The 26,789-nt window shown below is 43.1% G+C and overlaps 3 protein-coding genes across 4 annotated transcripts; 1 reads left to right on the forward strand and 2 right to left on the reverse strand.

The window, feature by feature from the left end:
• Positions 1–2,771: 2,771 nt before the first annotated feature.
• On the reverse strand, positions 2,772–9,517 carry HNRNPH2 (heterogeneous nuclear ribonucleoprotein H2). 2 transcript variants are annotated; one of them, XM_066356805.1, is made up of 2 exons: positions 9,386–9,517; positions 2,772–4,960 (listed from the first exon to the last, which is right to left on the reverse strand). In XM_066356805.1, exon 2 carries the CDS (start codon positions 4,905–4,907, stop codon positions 3,558–3,560), a length of 1,350 nt encoding a protein of 449 aa, XP_066212902.1. In that variant the 5' UTR covers positions 4,908–4,960; positions 9,386–9,517; the 3' UTR covers positions 2,772–3,557. The 2 variants fall into 2 exon arrangements, with proteins under 2 accessions (XP_066212902.1, XP_066212901.1); XM_066356804.1 differs by having other exon boundaries at positions 9,380–9,493.
• A 248-nt stretch (positions 9,518–9,765) lies between these two features.
• Positions 9,766–19,747, forward strand: GLA (galactosidase alpha). Its single transcript, XM_066357495.1, has 7 exons — positions 9,766–9,992; positions 13,759–13,933; positions 15,496–15,673; positions 16,217–16,308; positions 18,107–18,268; positions 18,518–18,715; positions 19,459–19,747. The coding sequence occupies exons 1-7, from the start codon at positions 9,796–9,798 to the stop codon at positions 19,729–19,731; spliced, it is 1,275 nt and encodes a 424-aa protein (XP_066213592.1). The 5' UTR covers positions 9,766–9,795; the 3' UTR covers positions 19,732–19,747.
• Positions 19,748–20,341: 594 nt separating this feature from the next.
• RPL36A (ribosomal protein L36a) lies at positions 20,342–22,919 on the reverse strand. The gene is made up of 5 exons (XM_066357496.1): positions 22,809–22,919; positions 22,296–22,401; positions 22,052–22,119; positions 20,638–20,760; positions 20,342–20,413 (listed from the first exon to the last, which is right to left on the reverse strand). The coding sequence occupies exons 1-5, from the start codon at positions 22,917–22,919 to the stop codon at positions 20,393–20,395; spliced, it is 429 nt and encodes a 142-aa protein (XP_066213593.1). The 3' UTR covers positions 20,342–20,392.
• Between the last annotated feature and the right edge of the window lie 3,870 nt (positions 22,920–26,789).

Raw genomic sequence — 26,789 nt, forward strand, 5'->3', positions numbered from 1 at the left:
AGTGACCTCAGCATTCCAGGTCGACGCTTCATCCACTGCATCACCACAGGTCAGGCAAAAATGGGCAAAGGACTTAATGAACTTTTTTAAAGAGGATATATAAATGGTCAATGGATGTATGAAAAGATGCTCAATGTCACTTAGAGAAATGCAAAATAAAACCACAATGAGGTATTACCTCACACCTGTCAGAATGGCTAGCATCAATAAATCAACAAACAACCAGTATTAGCAAAGATATGGAGAAAAGGGAACCCTCATGCACTGTTGGTGGGAATGCAGATTGGTGCAGCTATTGTGGAAAACAGTATGGAATTTTCTCAAAAAATAAAAATGAAATTGCTTTACAACCCAGCAACTGGGAATTTATCCGAAGAAACCTGAAACACTAACTTGAAAGAATATGTGCACCCATATGTTCATTGCAGCCTTATTTACAACAGCCAAGATTTGGAAGCAGCCCAAGTGCCCATCAGTAGATGAGTGAATAAAAAAAAAAAAAAAGCTATGGTCCTTTATACAATGGACTACTACTCCGGAAAAAAAAACCCAAAAGGAAAACCTTACCTTTAAAACAGCATGGATGGACCTAGAGGGCATTATGCTAAGTGAAATAAGCCGGTCAGAGAAAGACAAGTACCTTATGATTTCACTCATATGTGTAATCTAATGAACAAAAAAAGAGACAAACTCACACATAGAGTGGCTGACAGCTGTTGGGTGGGGAGGGGCTGGGCAAAGGAGGTGAAGGGATAGAGCAGAAAAAAAGACAAAAATAACTGATGGACATGAACAACAGTGTGGTGATTGCCAGGAGTGGACAAATGGTGACAGATAAAGACTTGACTTGGGGGTGGTGAACACACACTGTGGTAGAGAGATGTGGAGTTGGGAAATGTGAAACTTGTGTTACCTGGCGTCATGCTAATAAATCCAATTTTAAGGAAGGTTCTGACAGGCCTTCTAGAGAGCTGTCAGAGGTTCCAAAACATGGTTAGGAAACCTGCTGCACCAGCAGATTCTCAAGCATTACCCCAGAACTACAGAATTACAGAAACTCTAGGAGTGGGGCCCAATAATCAATGATTCAACAACTCCTGCAGATTCTGGCACATAGTTCAGTTTAAGAACCACTGGTTTAAACCAAGGTTTCAATGCTCTGAAAAACCTTAAAGGGTATTTAGAGACTATTAATTTACATAGGAGACTGAATTATTTCTGTAATACAGTCCTACTTTTTCAAAACATAAAAAGATGCCTAAATCTTCTCATTTATGGTTAAATGAAAGAAGACAATTTTTTTTTTCTTCTTTGGATTTTGGAGCATGCTCCCTTGTACTCCAGGATAGCCCAATAGTCCTGTGGACATGGGGGTAAGTTTAGAAACAAACAGAAAGTTGCTCCACTTCAATATTAATCAAAGAAATGTAAATAGCAGTGGCCTACCAATTTTCAACTAATGAATTGGCCAAAATCATGAATACAGAGGTACCTTGTCTATCACAGGGGTTAGGTTCCAGAACCCCCCGCAATAGGCGAAAATCAGCAAAGTAGTGACCTTATATTTTTATTATTTATATATATATTGTTTTCTTTTTTTTTTTTTTTTTTGGCAGAGACAGAGAGAGCCAGAGAGAGGGACAGATAGGGACAGAGGGACAGACAGGAAGGGAGATGAGAAACATCAATTTTTCGTTGCAGCTCCTTAGTTGTTCATTGATTGCTTTCTCTTATGTGCCTTGACTGGAGCAGGGGGGCTACAGCAGACCAAGTGACCTCTTGCTCAAGCCAGCAATGTTGGGCTCAAGTTGACGACCTCGGGGTCTCAAACTTGGGTCCTCCACATCCCAGTCCGATGCTCTATCCACTGCGCCACCGCCTGGTCAGGCTAGTTTTCAATTTTTTAGGCTAGAAAATGTTTACTGCAAAAAATAATTAAAATATATAAAAATATCTATATACCACAAAATCTCCCAATATAGCAAAAAACCCACGATACAAAATTAGACCGTGAAAAGTGAACTGCAATATGTCAAGGGACGACTGCAATGTGCATCACTGAGAAGGCTATGGGGGTAAACACACATATACACACCCCTGATGGAAACACAAAGTACCATGGTCTTTCCAGTAATAGAAATAAAAAGCTTCTAAAATGTGTGTACCTTTGACTCAGAAATATATCTTAGAAATCATTAATGACATATGAAAAAATGTATTAAAATGTTAATCAATGTTTATATATTCAATATTTTAAAAATTGGCCCTGGCCGGTTGGCTTAGCAGTAGGGTCGGCCCAGCATGTGGATGTCTTGGGTTTGATTCCTGGTCAGGGTACACAGAAGTGACCATCTCCTCCATACCTCCCCTTCTCCCTTCTCTCTCTCTTCCCCTCCTACAGCCATGGCTCAACTACAGCAAGTTGGCCCCAGGCGCTGAGGATGGCTCCATGGCCTCCACTTTTGGCACTAAGAAGAACTGTTGCAGAACAATGGAGCAACGCCCCAGATGGGCAGAGCATCACCCCCTAGTGGCCTTCCCAGGTGGATCCCGGTCGGGGCACATGCAGGAATCCGTCTCTGCCTCCCCTCCTCTCACTGAAAAAAGGAAAAAAAATAAATAAAATGGAAAACAACTTCAACAGCACAGGACTGTGTAAAAGAAATGGTTCATATGACAGAATAAAAATCAAATTGTACAAGATTCTTTTTCCAGTTTTTAAAAGCCAGATTTATTTAACAAGTTTCACTGAGTACAATACATCTAATGGAAATCACAATACAAGGAAAGATTTAAATCAAAGCTTCAGAATTTTATACAAATGACATGACCCAACTCCTAAAGTATTGATTGGTGTTACATCTCAAAACTGTCCCAGATCTTAAAAATAAAATAAAATAAAAGTATACACTCACGTGCCTTACAGGATAGCAAACCAAAAAGCTAGAATTAACAAACATGCCAAATGTTTTCACTTTGAATCGTAGACAGAGCTCCTATATTTGAGTTTTACAGAAAAGCATGTTTTTCAACACGCACCCAAAGTTTTCAATGTATTGTGGAATAAGAGCAACATTTAACATAAGTGAAACTGCTTTAACCTAAATACGCTTACTGCTTAGGTACACTCCTATAACGTAACTAACTTGAGGAAGGATGAAAGTTGTTTTAATAGTTATGGTCAATACTGAACTGTTATTACACTCTAGATAGTGCTTTCAATGTTCAAAATTACTGAGCTTGTTTGAAAACAATCTTGACTTCCATTTTACAGTAAGCATAAATCACAAGTTTATAATGCAAAAGTGTTAATCTTTGTTTTCTTAAAAAAAAAGAAAGAAAGAAAGAAAGAAAGAAAGGGAGAGAGGGGGAAAAGGGGGGGAGGGAGGAAGGTAAGAAAGCAAGAAAGCAGAAAGAAACTGACCAAGAATGATCAGAATCAGTATTTCCCATTTACCAGTAATATTGGATATGCTAGACAGCCCTCCCATTCTACTCAACTCCCATAAATGCACAGCTTTTATTCCTATAGTAGCTGTTTACTGCTCCTCCTCTTTCTATGCAAGGTTTGACTGATAGTCACTGGAGTTTTCCTGCAGAACTTGGTCATATCCACTCATACTGCTCTGACCACCATAGCCACCTCCGTAGCCACTACTCAGCTGCTGGCTAGCAGGACCTCCATAACTGGACTGGTTGGATAAGCCCATCCCTCCCATCATTTGGCTGCCATAGGCACCCCCACTTGCCCCTGCTGTAGAATTCAAAAAGAGCTCTACGTAGCTGTGATCGTAAGCACCCCCACTTGTTCCTGCAGTAGAATTCAAGAAGAGCTCCACATATCTATGCTGCATATTAGCTTTATCTTTTGCCATGGCTGCTACAGCATCTTCATGGGTAGCAAATTCAACATCTGCCTCACCAGTAACTCGGCCATCGGGTCCAATTTCAATGTGTACTCTCATAGGGTTAAGAGGTGAGAAAAAATTGTAAATATCATTCTCAGTGGCTCTGTAAGGTAATCCCCTCATGTGTACACAATGACCTGTGGTACTCTGGAAACTGGACCCACCATCTCCATATCTATGATCAGACATTCCTGAAAAACAGTAGTTGAGGTCTCTCCCAAATCTATCAGACCCAAAGCCATACCCATCATTATAGCCACCGTAATCATCATAGCCTGCATACCCTCCACCATAGGCGCCCCGCCTCATCCTCTCAAACCCTGCCCCTCTGCCAATGCTATTATACCCTCTGCCAGCCCCTGGCCTATCATAGGGACCTGGTCGCTGCATGGCCATGAGCTTTCTAGGGGGGTCATAGTGGGTTCGGACTTCCGCTCGGCTACTCTTGAAGATTTCAATGTACCTGTGCCCTATTCTTTCCTTGTGTTTCTTTAAGGCCTTTTCAGCGATCTCCTGTGAAGCAAACTGCACAAAGGCCTCCCCTGTGCTCCGCCCCTGAAAGTCCACCGGCAGTGTCATCCCATTTGGCACAATTTCCAACCCTGAAAAAAACTGAACAATCTCCTCCTTGCTACAGCCAAACGGGAGTCCTCTAAGGCGGACGAAGCCATCATTCGCGGTATCAGGACTGTTTGGGCCTGTGTGCTTCAACACCCAATCCATTTCAACACTGTTGGACTTGAATACTTCAACGTATCTGTGTCCCATGGTTTCTCTGTCCTTCTTCAGGGCCAACTTCACTTCATCTTCCGACTCAAGTTCGACAAATGCTTCGCCACTTGGTCTGCCTTCTCTGGTGTAGATGAAACGGATCCCTGACGTGCCGTTCTGGATTTTGCAATCGGAGAAGAAGCGCATCACTTCATCAGCAGAGCAGGACCAGGGAAGGCCCCGGACCTTCACCACGTAACCCTCCCTGCCTTCCGAGCTCAGCATCATGGTGACTGTTAGGCTCTTGGTGGCAAGCTTGGCTCAGTGCAATTTCAGCGTAGCTGAAAAAAATGTTCACAATATAGTAATGGAAAAAAAGCCAACTATTAACACATAATTCAAATACACTGATAGCTTTTTTTTTATAAGACATTCATAAAAACAAAAAGGCTGTACCACATTTCTAATTCAACAATTATTTACTTGATACTATTATGTGTTAGATATCATTTATATTTATTTATGTATTCATTTTAGAGAAGAGAGACAGAGAAAGAGATAGAGAGATAGAGAAGGCGGGGAGGAGCAGGATGCATCAACTCCCATAAGTGCCTTGATCAGGCAAGCCCAGGGTTTTGAACCGGCAACCTTAGCGTTCCAGGTCGACACTTGATCCACTGCGCCACCACAGGTCAGGCTGTATTAGATATCATTAATGGTGCTTATTTCTTGGTGGTGGAATTATGGGACCTTTTTGTTTCAGGGAATATTTTCTTTGGAAATTTCTGTATGTTGTAAGATTTCTACATTGACCATATATATTAACATCATAATAAAAAAAAGAGTAAAAAATTAACACCAACAAAACCAGTGGAAGATGTCAACAAATAAAAAAATGGCTATGCATGATTACATAAAAATGAAAACTTCCATTATATCAAAAGAAAGATGAAACAGAATAAAAAGACAAACAATACACTTCAAAAGATACCTGCAACACATGAATAACCTTATATAAAGAAGTTACATAAGCCTGACAAGGTGCACAGTGGGTAGAGCGTCAACCTGGAACACTGAGACCCAGGTTCGAAACCTGGGTTGCTGGTTTGAGTGTGGGCTCAAGAGCTTGAGTGTGGGGTTACAGGCTTGAGAGTAGGATCATAGATATGACCTCAGGGTTGCTGGCTTGAAACCAAAGGTCGCTGGTTTAGGCAAGGGGTTACTGACTCAGTTGGAGCCCCTCGGTCAAGGCACACATGAGAAAGCAATCAATGAACTAAGGTGCCGCAACTATGAGTTGGTGTTTCTCATCTCTCTCCCTTCTTGTCTCTCTCTCTCTCTCTCTCTCTCTCTCTCTCAACCTCTCAAAAAAAAACTTATAAAATCAGGGAAATATTAAGAACTGAGATAAATGGGGAAAAAGATATTATGGGAAATTCACACATTCATTTTACATTTTTCAGTTGCTAGACCCAGTACTCGGCTCTGGCATACAAAGATCAGTAAGTCCAAAAAGGACTCATGGTCCTAAAGGGGCACTATATGTCTACTAAAAACAAAAGGGCAAACAAACATCTCTGCTATAACATAATTCAGTGCAGGGTGATGTTAAAGCAGGGCACGGTTGATCAATTCTATCAGTTGGCAGTGAATGGTTAAATGAAACAGACTAACTGGTTCAGGGACCCATAAACAAATTTTAAAAATTATGATGGAGCAGCCTGACCAATGGTGGCACAGTGGGACGCTGAGATCCCAGGTTTGAAACCCAAGATGACCAGCTTGGGTGCAGGCTCGCTAGCTTGAGCACAGAATCATCAACATGAGCCCATGTTCCTGGCATGAGCCCAATGGTCACTGGCTTAAAGTTCAAGGTCACTGGCTTGAGCCCAGGGTCGCTAGCTTGAGCAAGGGATGATTGGCTGAAGCTTCCCCTTTCCCCTCAAGGCAGGTATGAGAAGCAATCAGTGAACAACTGAAGTGACGCAACTACAAGTTGATGCTTCTCATCTCTCTCCCTCCCTCTCTCTCAAAAAACAAAAAAACAAAAACGAAGATAGAGGAGATAAAGCTGGCAAGGTAGTGATAAGACCCCAAAGGCCTTATCTGACAAACAAACGCAAAGGGGCCTTTCAGGGGAGTGTGGGGATCTGAGTGAGCCCGGGTAAGCGACATTTTCAGAACCCTTTCAGACAGATCGCCATGGCAACAGTGCAGCACTCAAGCAGAGAGGGTTGAAGTGACACTAGTAAGATCAGTTAGAACCCTCATCTAGAAATATGTTAAGGATTCACATAAGGCAACAGCAGTTTAAAAGATGTGATCTACGCATTCAAAGCAGTGGCCTCTATGGGACTTAATAACAGATTAAATATAGGGGAAAAGAGACATGATACAGTAAAGAAGTCTGAGAAATGTTCACATCTCATTCATCACCTGAAATGCACGTTAAAACCAGAACTGCCACTTTTCACCCATCAAGAGAGTGAAAACTAAACAGGGATGATAAATCAATGCTGATATTCAGGGTTCATAAACTAACACACATGCAGGATAGTAAAAGTTGATACAGTATTTCTAGAAAGCAATTTGGAAATATGTATCACATCTATTGAAATAGTAAACCCCCTTCAGGTTACATGCCCTGAGAAGATGATATGAAATTAAGATGATTTATGGGGCTATACAATCCTTGAAAGGTATTTTATTAAGAAAGATAAATTACATACTTAATTTAAAAATTATAAAACTAATAATGTGAGAAATTATTTATGATATAATCTTAAGTGACCCAAGATCACAGCTACCCTATAATCTCAACTATGTAAAAAACATATATTCTTAAAAAAATTTTTAATCAATTTTAGAGAAAGAGGAAGGGAGAGAGATGAGAGAGAAACATCGATCTGTCATTCCACTTATTTATGCATTCTTTGGTTCATTCTTGTATGTGCCCGGACTGGGGAACAAACCCGCAACCTTGGCATATTGGGACAATTCTTTAACCAACTGAGCTACCTTGCCAGGGCTAAAAATTTATCTTCTTCATCCCTGCTAGTATTTCTTCCAGAGCCTAGTTAACTGAAATGCTCACACATGTTCACTGCTGTACTGTTAGTAAGTGCAGAAAATTAGAAACCTAACTATCCATCAATAGAGGGATAGCTGAATGAATTATATTTTATCCTTAAAATGGAGTGCGTTGAAGCTGTTAAAAAAAGATCTGCCCTGACCTAAGGTTTCCAAAATATATCAAATGGAAAAATATGCATAGTATGATCCTACTTATTTTAAAATGGAAAAGTATGCATAGTATGATCCTATTTATTTTAAAATTTAAGCATGCTTTTACGTATGTTTGCAAATGTATAGAGGAAGATTTGGAAGCATATAATATAAACTTGCTTTTTGAGAAAAGAACTGGAGGGTAGGAAGAGTGAATTTTCACTTCTTACCTTATATACGACTACATAGGTTTAATTTTTAAAAAAACCACTGTAATTGGAATTTTAAAAAAAAGTTAGGAAAAAATATATGTATGGGGAATGTGTGAAGTGTTAACAGTGGTTTCTGACTGGTACGTCTTTGGCTTTTTCAATTTTTATTTCAAAAATGGTGGTGCATTCTTAATTTTCCACAGATGGTTACTTTTATTTCAACAAAAATAAACATTAAAATGTTTGCCTTCCTGGGTCTTGATATAACAAATTTTATTAAAATTTCTAATTTTGTATGTAGGTGGCTTATCTAACAGGGTCTTGGAACACCAGGCCTCGTGGAAGGTACAAAGTGTACTAACTGCCATAAAACTATAGCGGATTCAATTCAACAAACACTAACTACCTATTATGTGCCTTGCCCACTGCCTCTGCAGTGATAATTCTTCCTAAAAACCATCTTTAGATTTGCGTGATAAAATTTCAGATTAGTTTTTTGCCACTGTTAGCTCTTGAATGGCCCACTCCATTTACCGTCCCTGCACTCTGGGCCTTAATAGCCCCTCTGTTGTGGCAGGGAGGTTCTGCTTCATTTCTGTATCTCCTGGGAGGGCCACTACGACTCCGTTGCCTGAATTAGGAACTAGGAGTCCATTTGTGAGTTAAGAATTCGTGTATTTCTGTGTGTGTTATATATACACTTTTTTATACACCAGAATGCTGAGTAAGTTATCTTTGGGTGATGAATTACGAGTATTTTTTTTTAGCTTATAGAATACTGTTATTTTTCAAATGTTCAAAGCCGAACAAGTAAAAAAACTGTTGTTATAAGCAGAAAAATAAACGGTATTTCAATACTCAACTCAGTAAAAACATTTACGAGGCGCCTCTACTGGGCACGTAACGTTTGCCTGGATGGGGTTTTTCATATAAGATTGACCTGGTGCCTCTCCCTACACACAATCAGGCAGCGGGGACTGAGTCCTTAAAGGACGGACCGGCACTCGGACCACGCGTTTCGATGTTTTTCCTAATCCCCGGACGGGGTTTTCAAACGTTTTTCACCTTAAGGCTTCTCCTCCGGGTCCCCCGAGACCCGCCCAGACAGAGCGATACACAAAAACCACACACAGTCACGAACGTCCACCATTTCCCCACCAGGCGCAGCAAAGGCGGCTTCCCGGCACTGAGATGGGGGAGTGAGGGGCGGGGGAGGGGAGAGCAAGGAGCGAGGAGCGAGGAGCGGAAAAGGCGACGGCAGCCCACGGACCCCACTTTAGTCTGCCTCATCACCACCCCTGAGTCCCCAGTTCGAACCCAAACACCAACCTCGCACGATGCCGGACGCAGCTCCTCCTTCTTCCCTCCAACGGCTATAGCGAGACGGTAAGACGACGACCAGAACTACTTCTGCTCACGTAAGCGATTGATCACGTGAGCGCCTACGTCATGTGAGATCTCGGTCACGTGAGCAACTCTGGGTTTAAACTCCGGAATCATTAAAGTGCCTCACTTCCTTCTGGTATGGAAATAGGGCCGGCCAATCTCCAGGAAGAAAGAACGTGATTGGTTGCTGTGCGTTTTACTTGATTGATCATTGGTCCGCCTCTGGAGATAACCGTCCCAGTTGCCTGAGAAACAATGACGTCATTACTTAACTCTCCAGTGATTGGCCCGTCCCTAAAATTAAACTTAAAAACCCAGTTTACCGCGATAATGTGTAATGCATAGTTACAGTAATGATGAGGCGGACAGCCATCGTCCAGCCGCTGGGCTGCGTGACAGCGCTTTGCTTAATGGCCTTGGTTCTCTGGGACGTTCCTGGGGCCTGGGCCCTTGACAATGGCTTGGCCATGACCCCTACCATGGGCTGGTTGCATTGGGAGCGCTTCATGTGCAACACTGACTGTAAAGAAGAGCCGGATTCCTGTATCAGGTATGGGAGATGTTGGGTACCCCTTTCTCTTCACCTTTTCTTGTGTTTGGAGCGGTAGAAGGTCTCAGTCGGAGCATCTGAGCCTGAGGGAGAGCTTCCTTTCTGCTGCTGTTTTTTTTTTTATTCTCAGCGAACTTCCCCGGGTGGGGATCAGCCCTGAATTTTCTCTGTCTGACCTCTTCTGAGGTGCGAGTCAGGCCAGTGGCCCTTCTCCGTCTCTGCCGGATTTCTCAGCTAGGGACTTTTCTCTATTTACCATCCATTTACGTTTAGACCCTTCTTTTGAGTTGCTGCCCTGCCACTACCAGTACTAGCAACGAGTACAGCTACGATGAGTAAGAGAGACAGAAGACCTTTCTTCTTCTTTTTGGGTCACAAGGTTCCTTGACTGTAACTTGAGAGAGACCTTGGAGTCTCTGCGATCTCCCCACCTCTCTCGCCTTTGAGTGTGGCGTCTGGCAGAAACATTGACCTGGAGGAACTTGATACGAGCATAGCTCGCTTTGTTGCCCTTCGCAGATTTTGAAGGCAAGAAGACCCTACACCAGCAACAAAATATTAGGACTCGCTTTATTGCGGTGGTCTGGAACCAACACCGCAGTATCTCCCAGGTATGCCTTCTGTGGAAGCCAAGGTGGAGGCTTGTTGGCTTGTTGGTTCGCAAACTGGCCAGGAGCATCCTGGGTGTAATCTGAAACTGCCCTGGTCAAGGAGCGCTGGGAGAAACGACAGGAAAGTGGCAGACCATTTCAGATTGGTAGGTGGCAGTTTTAACGAGCAAGGGAACTTACCTATGCAGCTTGTCTTGGAAGGCTGCAAGAGGAGTAGTTTTCCACACCTGCTGGCCAAATAAAGGTTTGTACAGAGCTGGGTTCAGTCACGTACAGGCATACCTCAGAGATATTGTGGGTTCAGTTCCAGACGATCGCAGTAAAACGTCATTTCTTTTGCGGGTGGAGGGTCTTGCCTTCGATTTGTAAGAAACGCAACATCTGTGAGGTGCAACAAAGTGAAGTATCAACACATTTCTAGCTTCTGGGAGTGAGGAAAGCATGCAGAATGCACATTCCAAGGACAGGGGAGGAAGTAAGGAGCCCGCAATTGTCAGGTCCCACTGGGAGGTGAACATGTTTTCCCTGACCTTCCTCAGCAAGACTAGCTGGATAAGACAGGTATTGAACCTATCTGATTTACACATTCCTTGTCTGTAAATTGGGAATAAAAACTCTTACCTCAGAAATATAACTCAGAAGGATCTGTAAAATAGTTGTGTGTTTTTAATTTTCAAAAATTTCACTTACAGTTAACATACAATATTATAAAGCTTCAGATGTACAACATAGTGATTAGATACTTGTGTAACTTATGAAGTGATTACCCTGATAAGTCTAGTACCCACCTGTCAATCAGTTTCTTTTTTTATTGTTTGTTGGGGTGACACTAGTTAATAATAAAATAATTCTTAGACCTAATAAAGACACCGCAGGTGCAGAGGCCCCTCTAAAAGCAGCAATTATGGTCTAGCCCAGTGGCTATAAGTTATTCCTATGAATGTCTTTACAGCTTCACAGATAAAGTCAGGATGTTGGTCAAACATCACAGAATTAATTGACCTAAGTTTCAGCGAAGTTTATTGTGGCCCTGGGTTAAAGTGTGTAGCAATTATGCCCGTCACCTATTTCCTTTTCTCTTTTATTTTTTTTATAAGTGGTGGTTGTTTTATTTTTGTATCTGATTATAAAGCATGATCAATGCAAAAAAAATGTAGATAATAAAGAAAAGTATAAGGAAAATAAAGATTCTCCTCATTCCACTCCCCAGAAGTAATCATGGTTATTTACTGGAAAATTATTCTAAGGCTGTATATTAACATTTTAAACATAATTTAAGCAAATTCCTCTTAATTGCTATTCAGGCTTTTCAATTTTCCATTGTCCATTTGATTCTTTCCTTAGAAGTCTAGTTACTGGGTCCAAGGGTGTGCTCACTTTATGACATACCAAACTGTCCTCCCCAAATGTTTTACTAATACACATTCCCAACAACAGTATATGAAAGTGAACAGGATTAAACATCTTTTTGTTTGCTAAATTGGCTCTTTTTATGGATTGCCTCTGTGTTAGTTCCCTGTCTTTCAATTGGAATGGTTTTATTTGTTTTGGGGGGGCTGTTTGTTTTTTGTGTGGTTATTCTGTTTTTGTTTTGTCTTGCCTATCATGTGTTGTGAATATATTGGTTCTTGCTATATGTTGGTTTTAATATTTATATATCAAATATCGATTTTTTTTTCTTTTTTTTTTTCTTTTTTTCTGAAGCTGGAAACAGGGAGAGACAGTCAGACAGACTCCCGCATGCGCCCGACCGGGATCCACCCGGCACGCCCACCAGGGGCGAAGCTCTGCCCACCAGGGGGCGATGCTCTGCCCATCCTGGGCGTCGCCATGTTGCGACCAGAGCCACTCTAGCGCCTGAGGCAGAGGCCACAGAGCCATCCCCAGCGCCCGGGCCATCTTTGCTCCAATGGAGCCTTGGCTGCGGGAGGGGAAGAGAGAGACAGAGAGGAAAGCGCGGCGGAGGGGTGGAGAAGCAAATGGGCGCTTCTCCTGTGTGCCCTGGCCGGGAATCGAACCCGGGTCCTCCGCACGCTAGGCCGACGCTCTACCGCTGAGCTAACCGGCCAGGGCTCAAATATCGATTTTTTTCGTTTGTTATTTCTGACTGGCGTCATACTGAGAAAGTCCTTTCTTTCCTACTTGAAGATAATATAGTCACCTATATTTTCTACTAGGATGTTTATGGATTTTAAAAATACTTAAATCTTTAATCCATCTGGTCTTTATTGTGCTATAAAGAATGCCACATTTAATATGAACTAAATTTCGCGGTACCAAATGTGTGGAAGGATCTGTTTCTGAACTTTCTGTTTAATTCCATTGATGTGTGTATCCCGATGCTACTGGTACCACACCACCTTTGCTTATCTTTTGCAGAATGCACATGTTTACTCTTTTAGCTGAACCTTTTGAAATAAGAAATATTGGAGTTTGTGCTGCCTGTTACCATTTCACTAATTAAATAAGGGACAGGGGTTGACTCTTTTCTGGGTGTTTTATTCAAATAGCTGGCTATCTGAGGAGGGATTTTCTTAGTTCTAATAGCCTTTTCAATTTCATGTATTTCTCATTCCTATTTTAATTGTTCAGGGCTCTCAGGGTAGAAATATTAAGAGTGGAGGGGACAGCGGTAGAGCGTCGGCCTGGCGTGCAGGGGACCCGGGTTCGATTCCCAGCCAGGGCACATAGGAGAAGCGCCCATTTGCTTCTGCACCCCCACCCCCTTCTTCCTCTCTGTCTCTCTCTTCCCCTCCCGCAGCCAAGGCTCCATTGGAGCAAAGATGGCCCGGGCACTGGGGATGGCCCCTTGGCCTCTGCCCCAGGCGCTAGAGTGGCTCTGGTCGCAGCAGAGCGACGCCCCGGAGGGGCAGAGCATCGCCCCTGGTGGGCATGCCGGGTGGATCCCGGTCAGACGCATGCGGGAGTCTGACTGTCTCTCCCCGTTTCCAGCTTCAGAAAAGAAAAAAAAAAAAAAAGAGTGGAGGGGAAGGAGAAAAAACAGGGCTCAATTCATTTTAACTTGCATTGAATGTGATTACTACCCATCTATTACTGAGTTGGAAAAAATTGAAAACCCCAAGGTGCCTAACAAGTAGGAGGTGCCCAAGCATTTGTATAATGAATTATCATGATTCTTGGAATTTCTCTTTCAGTGAGAAGCTCTTCATGCAGATGGCAGATGTCATGAACTCAGATGGCTGGAGGGAAGTAGGGTATAAGTACCTCTGCATTGATGACTGTTGGATGGCTCCCCAGAGAGACTCAAAAGGCAGACTTCAGGCAGACCCTATACGCTTTCCTAGTGGGATCCGCCACCTAGCTAATTATGTAAGTTTATAGATAATTTTCTTTTTTTCGTTCAGGAGACTAAACACTTCTGCATGGAGGCTTGTTCAAAAACACTTAGAATGTCAAGTAGCCGCCATTATCTGAACATGGAATTGCAAAGCTTATCAGTTGGAATGTTCATCCCATCAGCAGATCTGTTTTGCAATAGTTCTTGAGGCCCATCTCAGATAAGTTCTTTTGCTGAAACAGCCGAATTCTCTGGAAAGAAAAAGGAACTTGGTTTTTGACATATGTGTACATATATTTCCATATAAGCTCTGAGCAGTATTGCAACTGTACTATTAACTAGAATTTTAGAAGATAGGAGGAATACTTTCTGGGGATTGTTAAAGAGTAATAGAGCTAAACATTAGTTAAGGCAATGAAGACATTATTCAGTACTGTTGCCGCAAGGGAAGGAACTGCGGTCAATTCTGAGTATAACAAAGACAAGTAGGGATCTGTAGCCAACAAGCAGATTGAGAGTCAGAGAATGGAAAATGACCAAGGGAACACATCAAGGGGAGAGGGTTCTTGCTAAACCAGGCCAAGAGCTTAGACATGAAGGGTGGGAGATGAGGAACTTGATCATATATCGAGAGTGGGAGGAAGACTTAGCAGGATTCTTTTTTTTTTTTTTTTTTTTTTATTCATTTTAGAGAGGAGAGGGAGAGACAGAGAGAGAGAAGGGGGGGAGGAGCTGGAAGCATCAACTCCCATATGTGCCTTGACCAGGCAAGCCCAGGGTTTCAAACCGGCGACCTCAGCATTTCCAGGTCTATGCTTTATCCACTGCGCCACCACAGGTCAGGCAAATTCTTTTATTTTTTTTTTTTTCAGAGACAGAGAGAGAGAGGGATAGACAGGGACAGACAGACAGGAACGGAGAGATGAGAAGCATCAATCATTAGTTTTTCATTGCGCATTGCAACACCTTAGTTGTTCATTGATTGCTTTCTCATACATGCCTTGACTGCGGGCCTTCAGCAGACCGAGTAACCCCTTGCTCGAGACAGCGACCTTGGGCTCAAGCTGGTGAGCTTTTGCTCAAACCAGATGAACCCACACTCAAGCTGGCGACCTTGGGGCCTCGAACCTATGTCCTCGGCATCGCAGTCCGACGCTCTATCCACTGAGCTACCTCCTGGTCAGGCTAGCAGGATTCTTACTATAAGTGGACACCAAAGGCCGGGATTGAGGCCTTGCGAAGAGGGCTCTCAGAGAACCCTGATCAAGGTTTGGTCAAGGAGAGATTCTGTCCAGAGAAATGTGTCATTGCCCTGGAAAGGTAACGTTTAGGTTTCCATCAGAGAAAGATTACAGTGGCTGATAGCTTTCTCTTTAGTTCTGTGCTATAGCTTACCTGTGTAGTTTGAACTCAGCAGAATTGGAGGGTTGGCTCTTTGTCTCCCAACAAACTCATCTGGATAGTTTGGGGACTTGTGGGAAAACATGTCGCCAGTACTGGTGAAGTGCACATGTCTTCCCACAGCCTAGAGTGGTTCTCCCTCTCGGCTTCATGATTGCCCGTCCATTGTGCTGACTCTTTCCTCTTGTTTCAGGTTCATAGCAAAGGACTGAAGCTAGGGATTTATGCAGATGTTGGGAAAAAAACCTGCGCGGGCTACCCTGGGAGCTTTGGATACTATGACATTGATGCCAAAACCTTTGCTGACTGGGGAGTAGATCTGCTAAAATTTGATGGTTGTTACTGTGACAGTGTGGAACAGTTGGCAGACGGTATGTTTCATTCCAGAGATTTAGCCATGAGCAAAGAGAAGAACTTTGAGGCCAAGGTAACTGAGCATCCGTAGACATAAATTTCCCATTTGAAGTACCCAGTCAGAAATACTGAAAATAATTATTGTCAATGTGTCCGAGCTCCTACTTCATCTCTTCTTTCAGTTTGTCCATGCATTCCTTCGTGCAGTGTAAAATCCATGCTTGCCCATCCATGGCTAATATGCACTTTTATTTCAAGAGGGCTCTGAGTTCATTACAAACAGTAATTCTAACTCGCCATACTATCATTTGGGAAAACATCAAGAATGTCTAACAGTCACAGAGAAAGGGGCATCTTCATGCCTGCCTTTCCTCAATATATGCACCACCCTGGACTGTATCTGGCAATTAATAACACACCTTCAGCACAGAACAGCCACTTGTTTCTGCTGCTTGTTTAAAATAGAAACATGGCCCTTCCAGGCAGCCTCTTTTAAACTATATGGCCCCTGCTGAAAATTCCCTTCTTCCCCTATTTTCACCTATTGTTTCCTCATACAGGTTATAAGCATATGTCCTTGGCTCTGAACAAGACTGGCCGAAGCATCGTGTACTCCTGTGAGTGGCCCCTTTATATGTGGCCCTTTCGTAAGGTGAGCTAATGAGTCCAGAATCCAGTAGAGCCTTGGTGATAGATTTTCAGGACTTGAGAACAGAAGTCTCCCTCAAAATCCCACCTGACTAAAGGTCTCATCCTGCCGTCTCTCCTAGGCTCCAACCACTACCTACTATCCCCACTGCCCTACTTGGAGTCTAAGCTACCACCACTTGGGAAGTCAGTCACCTTTGATTCTTCCCCTTGTCTCAGGTTTCAGAACCTGTCCATCAACAATCCTATCAGTACTATCTACAGAATGAATCCTGAGTCAGCCCATTTCTTTCCATCTCTTCTGCACCCATCTTGGTCTTTCAGGTCACCATCATCTCTCACCCTGACTGCTCCTCAACAGGCTGATCTCTCTACTTCCTCTCTGCCCCTGCCCCCATCTGTTTTCCAAGCAGCACCAGAGTATTGTTGTCAAAATGTAAATGGAATCCTCTCACTCCCCTGCTTAAAACCCTGAACTGGCTTCCCATTGCACTTAGAAGACAATCAGACTCCACTGATCTGGCCCTGGCCTACCTTTCCAACTTCATTCGTGTTCTTTCAAAGACAGAGAGAGACAGACAGACAGGAAAGAGCGAGATGAGAAGCATCAATTCTTTGTTGCAGCTCCGTAGTTGTTCACTGATCACTTTTTCATATGTACCTTGGTGGGGGACTACAGCAGACCGAGTGACCCCTTGCTCAAGCCAGTGACCTTGGGCTCGAGCCAGAGACCTTGAGCTCAAGCTGGTGAGCCTTGCTCAAACCAGATGAGCCCGCACTCAAGCTGATGACCTCAGGGTTTCGAGCCTGGGTCCTCCGCGTCCCAGTCCGATGCTCTATCCACTGCACCACTGCCTGGTCAGGCTGTACTGGTGTTCTTTCTGTGCCTCAAATACTCCAAGCCTATTGTTGCATCAGGGCCTATTGATTATTGTTCTCTGCCTGGTACAGTGTTTCCCAAGATTTCTCAGCTCCTTAACATTGAATCAGACCAGAAACTACATACTCAGACTGGTCTTCTCACAACTACTCTATCTAATGAATGGATAGGGCTCTAGCCATTCATTCTTTATCACATTAACCTGTTTAGTTTCCATCTAAGACCTAAGCACTATATGGAATTATGTGTTGACTGGCTCATCATCTGTCTCCCCCACTAGGATGTAAGTTCCAACAGTGCAGGGACATCGTCTGACTTTATCTCTGTATCCCTAGCATACTGTAAGTGCTGAATAATTATATCAATAGAATGAATCCCTGTTATTTCCTTCTAATCTCTGTAAAATATTCTTCATTGCTTTCTCAACATCTTAAATCGTGGGTATCATACATGCCCTTTTTAAAACTTTTATTTGTTCCTGTAACAAATGATATGCCTAGGATTCAGGTTGCATTATTGTATTTGATAAGTTCTGTAATTTTTCAGCTGTTTTTATTTTACTTATTCAGATCACTTGTTATTTCTGATTATAAAAACAATACATGTTCATTTTAGAAGTTTGAAAATACCGTGAGGTGTGAAAAAAGTTAAAATTCTCCATAATCCTAGTACCTAGTGACCATTTGATAAATTTCCAGCATAAATACTGTTTAAGCCATTTTAAATAGCGCTTTAAATTATATTGCCTACTTCTGAAGCAACTTACAGTGAAACTCTGTTATAAGGATTTAGCTCTCCTCTTGGGGACCTGTAAACTATAACCTGAAGAGAAGGCTGTAAGTGCTTCCTTTAAACTTGACTGTTTTCACCTCACAGGAATGTTAGTAGAAAGTAAACAGAAGAGTCATCTCTGTTTTCACAGCCCAATTATACAGAAATCCGACAGTACTGCAATCACTGGAGAAATTCTGGAGATGTTTATGATTCTTGGCAAAGTATAAAGAGTATCTTGTTCTGGACATCTTCTAACCAGAAGACAATTGTCAGTGCCGCCGGACCAGGGGGTTGGAATGACCCAGATATGGTGAGCACCTGAGCCCTTTTTTTTTTTTTTTTTTAATTTATTTTTTTACCTGAGCCCTTTTTGTTCACACCCTTGCAGTGGGTCTGTTTCCTACTTGACATTCAAGGTGAATCGGCACATTCCGTGGAGCAGGCTTTACGTGACAGTCTTCAGAGCTGTGTGCTGTGGAAAGTGGCTTTGGCCTCTAGGCAACTTGAAGAATGTTTCTGTCTTCTCTCATTTGAACTCTAACTTCATTCTTTCTCCCAGTTAGTGATCGGCAACTTTGGCCTCAGCTGGGATCAGCAGGTCACTCAGATGGCCCTCTGGGCTATCATGGCAGCTCCGTTACTCATGTCCAATGACCTCCGAAACATCAGCCTTCAAGCCAAAACCCTCCTTCAGAATAAAGATGTAATTGCCATCAACCAGGACCCCTTAGGCAAGCAGGGGTACCTACTTAGAAAGGTATAGTAAAGAATGTTCTATGGGAGAAAATAGGAATTGGCCAGGTACGTGTTCTCCTGCCATCTAGTTTACAGTTCACCCAAATGTTTATTTGGGGTATTTATTTTAAGATGGCTTTATAGCCCTGGCCGGTTGGCTCAGTGGTAGAGCATCGGCCTGGCGTGTGGAAGTCCCGGGTTCGATTCCCGGCCAGGGCACACAGGAGAAGCGCCCATCTGCTTCTCCACCCTTCCCCCTCTCCTTCCTCTCTGTCTCTCTCTTCCCCTCCCGCAGCGAGGCTCCATTGGAGCAAAGATGGCCCGCGCGCTGGGGATGGCTCCTTGGCCTCTGCCCCAGGCGCTAGAGTGGCTCTGGTCGCGGCAGAGCGACGCCCCCTGGTGGGCGTGCCGGGTGGAACCCTGTCGGGCGCATGCAGGAGTCTGTCTGTCTCTCCCCGTTTCCAGCTTCAGAAAAATACCAAAAAAAAAAAAAAAAGATGGCTTTATAACCAAGTGTCAAATTTGGCTTGGGTCTAAATCTGTTACTTATGAGGATATGCACTGATCTTTTGAGAACATGTTTTTTAATCTTGATATTGATAGGAAGTTTTTTGCTAGAATCATTTTATTTCCCAGACATGCTACAGGATGATTTTTATTTTTTCCCAGAGTGTTTCATAGTTCTGACAAGAAGATTGAATGTCACAAGGCAGCTTATTGCTAGTTACCAAGCTGTCCCAACTGTTTTCTTGGCTTCTTTTTCAGGAAGACAACATCGAGGTGTGGGAACGCCCTCTCTCGAACTTAGCGTGGGCTGTGGCTATGGTGAACCTTCAGGAGATTGGAGGCCCTCGTTCTTACACTGTCAATATTGCTTCCCTGGGTAGAGGAGTGGCCTGCAATCCTGCCTGTCATATCACAGAACTCCTCCCTGTGAAGACAAAGCTGGGGTTTTATGAATGGACTGCAGGCTTAAAAACTCGAATAAATCCCACAGGCACTGTTTTGTTTCGGTTAGAAAGAAGCAAGACATTTTAAAAGCTTTAAAAATTTATATTTTGTTGTCAGAGCGACTATGTACCCCACCATCTGTCTGTTGTTTTTGCTTGTGTTCTCAGTTCAGCTGTTTCATTCCCTTGGATAAAATTTTACGACAAAGACCAACAGGGTACAAAAGGCCCACTCAAAATACAGTGTATTTTAATCCACTAGAAATTATATCCTTTGCATGAAAAGAATTTACACCTACTAAATTTGAGGGGGAGTGTCAGAACGTTTAGGGGGCATGAGAAGCCTTAAGAACTGTAATACATAGTATGGTGGTACCTAGAAAATGGGGTCCAAATTCCTCATTAAATGACTGAAGTCACAAAGGTATGTGAGACAAATTGTTTCACTCTTGGTTAACTTTACATTCACTATGGAGACAGTTATTGCTGAGCTTACCCTTTTAGAGGTTTAGGTCTCTGCTTATGTCCCAAGATAACCAATAGCCATTACTTCATAACAGCAAAAGGGACCTCATTAAAGCCCCAAGTGATTAAAGTACCATACTAAACCATGATATCTGATATGAGTTCAACAAGATCCAATCCAGAGTCAAGTTCCCAGAAAAATCACTAAGCATAAAATTGCCAACGACATGAAGTGAATATATTCTCAAGATTTTATTGCCACATGATAAAACAAAATATGACGCTTAGAACTGGATCACTTGGCCCTGTAATAGAAAAGAAAAAAAAAGTGAGTTTTTGTATTTTGCAAAGAATCTTTCATGTCAACAACAGTGTCTATTCCGAAAAGGATCACCATCCTTTATTAAGGTAAGTCTCATTCTCCCTTTACTACTCATGCCAAACACAACCTCCAAAACCTTCCATATTCAGCTATGGTTCAAGTATTTTGATAGGACCGCCCCTGATCCTGATGCCACAATAAATATACCTTTCGCTTCTTATCTCCTCCCAGTTCAAAATGCTTGCATCTCTTAATAGCCAGCATTCTCTTGGACCTGCAGTTGGGCTCAACACATTCAAGCCTCAGCACAATCTTCTTTGTAGTTTTAGCCTGGAAAAAAAAAAGTGTTCCCCTTCATAAATCACTGCAGAAAATCTTTCTGCAAAAATATAACTGTGTTGGGTTAAGTACTACATTAAAGCAAAGCTTTGCAAGTGGTGAGAGTTGTGACAATTTGTCCTTAGCTGTAGGGAGGAAATGTGAAAACCACAGCATTTAAAAGAATGGAACAGCCAAAGGCAGCAGGCTACCTAACTGCCATCAAGTTCTCCATCCACATCTGACATTCTAGAGGGCTTCTTATCAAATATGCACTCATGATACTACCTTAAACTTGTGGCCCGTCAGCTGCTTGACCTAGTGAAATATCCCACACGGCCAAAAATGGGCCATCCAAGTCCATGCACTGTGAGATAAACACAACTTTTGCAATTCACTAAACAGGGTTAACAACTGTTGCTTAAGATCTATCCATCGTAAGGAGAGTCCCTATAATTACATCTAGAATTTGTGCAGTCAACTGTATTATTAAACTTAAGGTACACTCCCTGTAAATAGTCAACTTTTTTAGCCTGCTCCTGTAGTTACAAGTTCTGCTGCTAGTTCACAATTCTCAAAATAACCCAAGATATAGCTAGAACCTCCCCATATTCTAAACAAGTTACCTGATGTGAGAAGGCAATCATCCCTTTAATCACCAAGAGCAAATCATTTACTGCAAGTAAATGAACACTACTGTCATTCCTTAGCACCGTCTGGAACCAGGCTAAACGAAGAGCAAAGTGCCAAAAGAAACACTATGTTCACGGGAATGCTGGTCCAGGCACCGTGTACTTGAAGGAGTAGCCAAATGACCCAGGGTAAAAACAGAAACAGTCTGAGAATGACAGGATTTGGGAGACCAGTGGGAGGCCTAAATGGTGATTTTAAAGTGGTTTATCACTTCCTGAGGCGAGTGGCAGACTAATTGCAGGCTTCTGGGCTTAGAAGCAAAATTAAGAATGCTACTGCAAGCAGGAGCTGTGGGTTCACTAGGACACGATGACAAAAGATTTCCTGGTGTACTGAGATGTCAGTCTTTAGAAAGCCAGGGCACATCCCTCCACTTGATGTTTGCCTCTTCAAAAAGGAAAGGACAAAAAACTCAAAAGCTGAACGCCACAGCATTGTAGACTTCAGTCAGACCTTGGTTGCACTCCCAGTTCCTCTGCCTACTAGGGGTGTACGACTGAGACAACCACTGAAACTGAAAAACATATACGTTGTAGAGGTGTGTGGGCTAACAAATGGCAAGGTCTTTACCGGTTAGTGGAAGCAAGGTCAAATAGCAATTACTACTCACCTTTTTGCGGAAAATGGGCTTCGTCTGCCCCCCGTATCCGCTCTGCTTCCTGTCATAACGCCGCTTTCCTGGAGGAAGGTAAAGTTGTTAAAGTGTACCAAAAGCAGCCACATTGAAACATCCTGAGTGTTTTATCTTGCGGTTTCCAGCTGAAATGTCAGTGCCCAAGCGGCGGGATCGGGGGTGGGCTTGTGCTACATAAATGCCACATTGAAATCAAATCTCACACATCAGAACGTCTTACCCTGTGCATACAGAGAATCCTTGCCCTTCTTGTACTGTGTTACTTTGTGGGGTTGATGCTTGCCGCACTTCTTACAGAAAGTCCGGCGGGTTTTAGGAACGTTCACCTAGTAAAGAAGCGGTTCAGCACGTGCAGAGCTATCAGATGCCAATGCCACAATGCCCACCCCGTTCTAAGGCAGCCCAGGAAAATTTCATTCTCCAGCTCCTCGCTAACACGTCACTGTCTAGAAAGGGGTCCAGCCCCACGTGTTCCATGTACAGCGGCCTCTGACAAGCCCCAAAAGGGCAACGAGCATATTCACTCCACCTCTGGCTAAGTCTGCCTCTTCGATCCCATCACTTTAATTCCTGGCGCCAAAGCCAGGTCCCCTCGGGATCGATCCCAGCAACCCACGGTTTCCTTGATACGACGAGTCCACGCATGAGTCTGGTCCCATCCCAGAATAGGGCCGTCGACGGAACAGGGAAGATTAAACTGGATACTACCGTGCCCCAAAACCCATATTCCTACCATGTTTGCGAGAGCGCTAGCAGCACGAAAAGGAAGAGGGTAGGCGCGAACCGGAAGTATATAGGAGGTTCTTGGTTGCGCTTCCTCCTGGGAGTTCGTGAGAATGACCATAGAGTCTAAGGCTTTGTGTGCAGCGCCCTCTGGCAGCTGTGAGGACTCTAGTCGGAACCGCGGACCGGAACTTAGGGACTTCGTCACGCCTCTTAGCTTTGTCACTTTTCCTCACTCCCTTTGGCAACCGCTGATTCCATGCAGCGTTAAGCAAAGGAAGCAGTGCTCTTTCAGATACTCTGGCCTCCAGCTACCTTATCCGCGGTGGAAACCAGGACTAGAACCAAGTGGAGTGACCCTTCACCTGTGTGTTCCATTCCTGTTCCACCTTAAAGACACTAGGACCATCTTTTGCAGGCAATTTCTGGCTCAGTGAAGACTTGGAGAGAGCCAATTCTGTAGTTAGATAACGCGTAGCCAGTTGGTCCTTTCAACAAATATGTTGGGCACAATATTCAAACTATTGTGCTTATAAATGTGTAATTACAGGCTGACTAGCTTGTACAAAAGGAACAATGATCAGCATGAAAGCAGCCCCTTTTTGTTGAGGGCGCAAGTTGGCTACCCTAGGTTCTGAAAAGTGGGGATAAAACTGTTCAGCTCCTGCAAGAGATAGAAAGTATTCAGCAGCTCTTCCTATCCCTGTATACCTGTGTGAACAAAAAAAAGGGAGGCCATATACTAAACCTGGCAAGCTCAGAAGTAGGTCTGCCTACTTCTGAAACCCCATGACCAAAGGTAACCACAGGATGATCGGAATATTAGAAAGTCCTAACTGGGCTTGAATAAGGGGGGCGGGTGTTCAAGGGGGGTGGTTTCTCTGCAGCCTTTCTTCTTCCCTGGTCACCTACCAATGGTATCACTCCAAATTTCAATGATCTGTCTGTGTTAGACTCTCTGAACCTTTGTTTTTTGTTTGTTTGTTTACATGCAGCACCATTTGTGGTTTTATTTTAGTCTGAGGTACAGTTAACTGCAATCATATTGTAGTAAGATTTATATGAGCAACAGTTGCTAATTTTAGGATTGGGTAAATGCTATGTCACTGACTATGTCAGGCTGAATGAGAATGACTTTTCCTCCAAATGTCTGCAGTCTATTTTGAGTCTTTGCTAAACTTCCTGAATGGCTTTCAGGGTCCCCTTTCAATGCAGTTCCTTAAGTGGTCTCTGGAAACATTGCTACCTATTTTTAGCTTCTCTGTCAGAAGCACAGAATAACTGAAAAACATATACATGGGCTAACAAATGGCAAGGTCTTTACTGGTTAGTGGAAGCTGCAGGTTTATTTTTTTTAATTTTTTTTATTTATTCATTTTTATTATTAGAGAGGGGTGGGAAGAGATAGAACAGAGGAGGAGTAGGAAGCCTCAACTCCCATATGTGCCTTGACCAGGCAAGCCCGGGGTTTTGAACCGGCGACCTCAGGGTTCCAGGTCGATGCTTTATCCACTGCGCCACCACAGGTCAGGCTGCAGGTTTAATTTCTTCAAGTGAAATTGTTTACAAGTGAGCAACTTCAGATACTGAAATCATCCTCCAGGTAGAACACAGTGAAGAGCTGTTCATGGTGACTAGCATCTGACCCAGGCATTTTTGGGGCAAAGAGCATAGGGAGTGCAGAGCAGGCAAAGCTAAGAGGAGGAAGCTTTTATGGACTACGAAAAGTTACTTTTCTTATCTTTCTACCAAAACCAAGTTTCAGACAAATAACTCTGCTATTCGTTTTTAGTGATGCTTTCTTCCATAAGGTCCTATGAGTTGAATCTATCCTTTATCTGGCACTATTAAGCTTTCCATGGTATCTTTCCAGACTTTCTCGTGTTTTGTAGTCTCTGGTCACAGGGTTGGGACACTACAGTGACTGCCTCCAGCACAGATATCCTTAACCAGTCAGTACCAACATCATTCTTTATCCAGGAGAATAAAGGCACGGCACCATTAAACATTTCAGTCTGTTTACTGAGGCACTGGCAAGTCATAGGGTTAACATGGGACCTTATACTGGAATTATCTGGGTATGAAAGTGGGTCAAAGGAAGTATCAAAGGAATGAACAAAACGGCAGTGTTTCTTTGGTGCAGTCTCCTAAAATGCTTGACTAGAAGGAGTTTGGGGGGAAAACATCATCTCACCATAGTTATTTTTACTTTTTTTCACTTTTGCTATATGTCTACTTATTAGATTATTTGAGTGTAAGCTCGAGTGCCAAGAGGAACCAGGCTGGATAGGTTTTTAAGTAAAAGATTTATTAAAGCATCTGCCAGAAGATGGAATGAGACCAGAAAGGCATCAGGCCCGAGCTAACAGGAGGGAGTGTTAGAAATAGTGGCTGGGAGTTGCTGCCACAGGCATCTATTGACATGGGGGTTGGCACACCTGGTATGTTCAGATTAGCATATCCTGGTTTATGGCCTTGGTCACTGACGTGACAATGTACAGGAGGTGAGGGCTTCATTTGGCAGGAATGTCTCCTCAGTAAGTTAACACAGCTCTAAGTAGTGCAGGATCATTACTGGCCCATCTAACGTTCTCTCTGCGACAGCCAGGGTCAGGCACCTTGAGAAATGAGGGGTCTGGCACCCTGGGAGCCATCTGTAAAAGAAATTCCCTTTTCTCTCTCGGAGACAAGAGAAAAATTTAAGAATTGTGATTTAGCCCATTTCAAGACTGGGTGTCTCTTTCCTAACCTTCAGATTCCTCCTAAATGGTTGCTCCCAAAGACACTTCCCAGATTCCCCTGTAACAATAAGTGTATTGCTGCATTTCAAAGGACGAAGGCTAGGAAGCCCTTAAGAAAAAAACAAACAACAAATTAAGTATTTCTTATCCCTTATATAGTTTCCTATTGATTACAACTAAAAGCTACTATTACTGAAGCCAAATTTCTAACTTTTGGGTTCCCCTACTATCCCCTCTGTTAGTTTTAACTATCTTCTACCTATAAGATTCTATCATTGAGCATTGGTACCTTTTATTAAAAGGATCAATGTGGTGTTTTGCCATTGGAAAATAAGTTCCTAACTGGGCAATGAAAAAGAAGTATGTATTTCTCCACTTTTAATCCAATCTTAGTGATTTCCCTGCTTTGCTTTCTCCCACCTCCTTAATGTATCACCAACAGATTTCATGTACCTTCTTTACGTTCTCTCCTTTGATTCCAAATGCATAAAAGGAAATGCAAAGCTGCCATTCTCTGGAGAGCATTTGCTCAATCCAGTGACATCCTGCTTCTGGGCATGTCCTCAAAATTGAAGCTCAGATAAATTCTTAAAAAACTTTCCTATAGGTTTGGACATTCTTTTGATGACACCTGGCCGAAGGCATGTGCTAAGTTTCAAAAGAGTGAGTCTAGTACAGAAAGACTTCAGGGTACTTAAAATGGATTGTCTCATAAAATTCTGACAGTAGCTTTAAAAGATAGGTAGTACTATTACTCTCATCTTACAGATAAGAAAATGAGGCCATAGCCTTTAAAAATTATTTATTGAGGTGACATTGGTTCACAAACCATAGGCTTTTTTTTTTTTTTTTTTACAAAGACAAAGAGAGAGTCAGAGAGAGGGATAGACAGACAGGAACAGAGAGAGATGAGGAGCATCAATCATCAGTCTCTCGTTGCATTTTGCAACACCTTAGTTGTTCATTGATTGCTCTCTCACATGTGCCTTGACTGTGGGCCCTCAGCACACCGAGTAACCCCCCGCTCAAGCCAGCGACCCTGGGTCCAAGCTGGAGAGATCTTGCTCAAACCAGATGAGCCTGCGCTCAAGCCAGCAACCTTGGGGTCTCGAACCTGGGTCCTCTGCATCCCAGTCCGACGCTCCATCCACTGCGCCACCGCCTGGTCAGGCACCATAGGCTATTTTTAAAAAGTGCCAGATTGCTGCTTGAATTTGAGTCTTGACTTCTCGCCTTCTTCCCTGAACAGC

The sequence above is a fragment of the Saccopteryx leptura genome, chromosome X (assembly GCF_036850995.1).
Source record: "Saccopteryx leptura isolate mSacLep1 chromosome X, mSacLep1_pri_phased_curated, whole genome shotgun sequence".
NCBI classification, from domain to species: Eukaryota; Metazoa; Chordata; class Mammalia; order Chiroptera; family Emballonuridae; genus Saccopteryx; species Saccopteryx leptura.

Excerpts from the sequence above, each read along its gene's own strand:
- HNRNPH2 (XM_066356805.1), bottom strand. The coding sequence starts at position 4,907 with ATGATGCTGAGCTCGGAAGGCAGGGAGGGTTACGTGGTGAAGGTCCGG.
- GLA (XM_066357495.1), top strand. The coding sequence starts at position 9,796 with ATGATGAGGCGGACAGCCATCGTCCAGCCGCTGGGCTGCGTGACAGCG. Across the intron at positions 15,674-16,216 it reads TGTGGAACAGTTGGCAGACG|GTTATAAGCATATGTCCTTG; the intron begins GTATGTTTCATT and ends TTCCTCATACAG. Across the intron at positions 18,716-19,458 it reads AGGGGTACCTACTTAGAAAG|GAAGACAACATCGAGGTGTG; the intron begins GTATAGTAAAGA and ends CTTCTTTTTCAG.
- RPL36A (XM_066357496.1), bottom strand. The coding sequence starts at position 22,919 with ATGGTCATTCTCACGAACTCCCAGGAGGAAGCGCAACCAAGAACCTCC. Across the intron at positions 22,402-22,808 it reads CTAGCGCTCTCGCAAACATG|GTGAACGTTCCTAAAACCCG; the intron begins GTAGGAATATGG and ends CTTCTTTACTAG. Across the intron at positions 20,414-20,637 it reads GAGGAGATAAGAAGCGAAAG|GGCCAAGTGATCCAGTTCTA; the intron begins GTATATTTATTG and ends TTTCTATTACAG.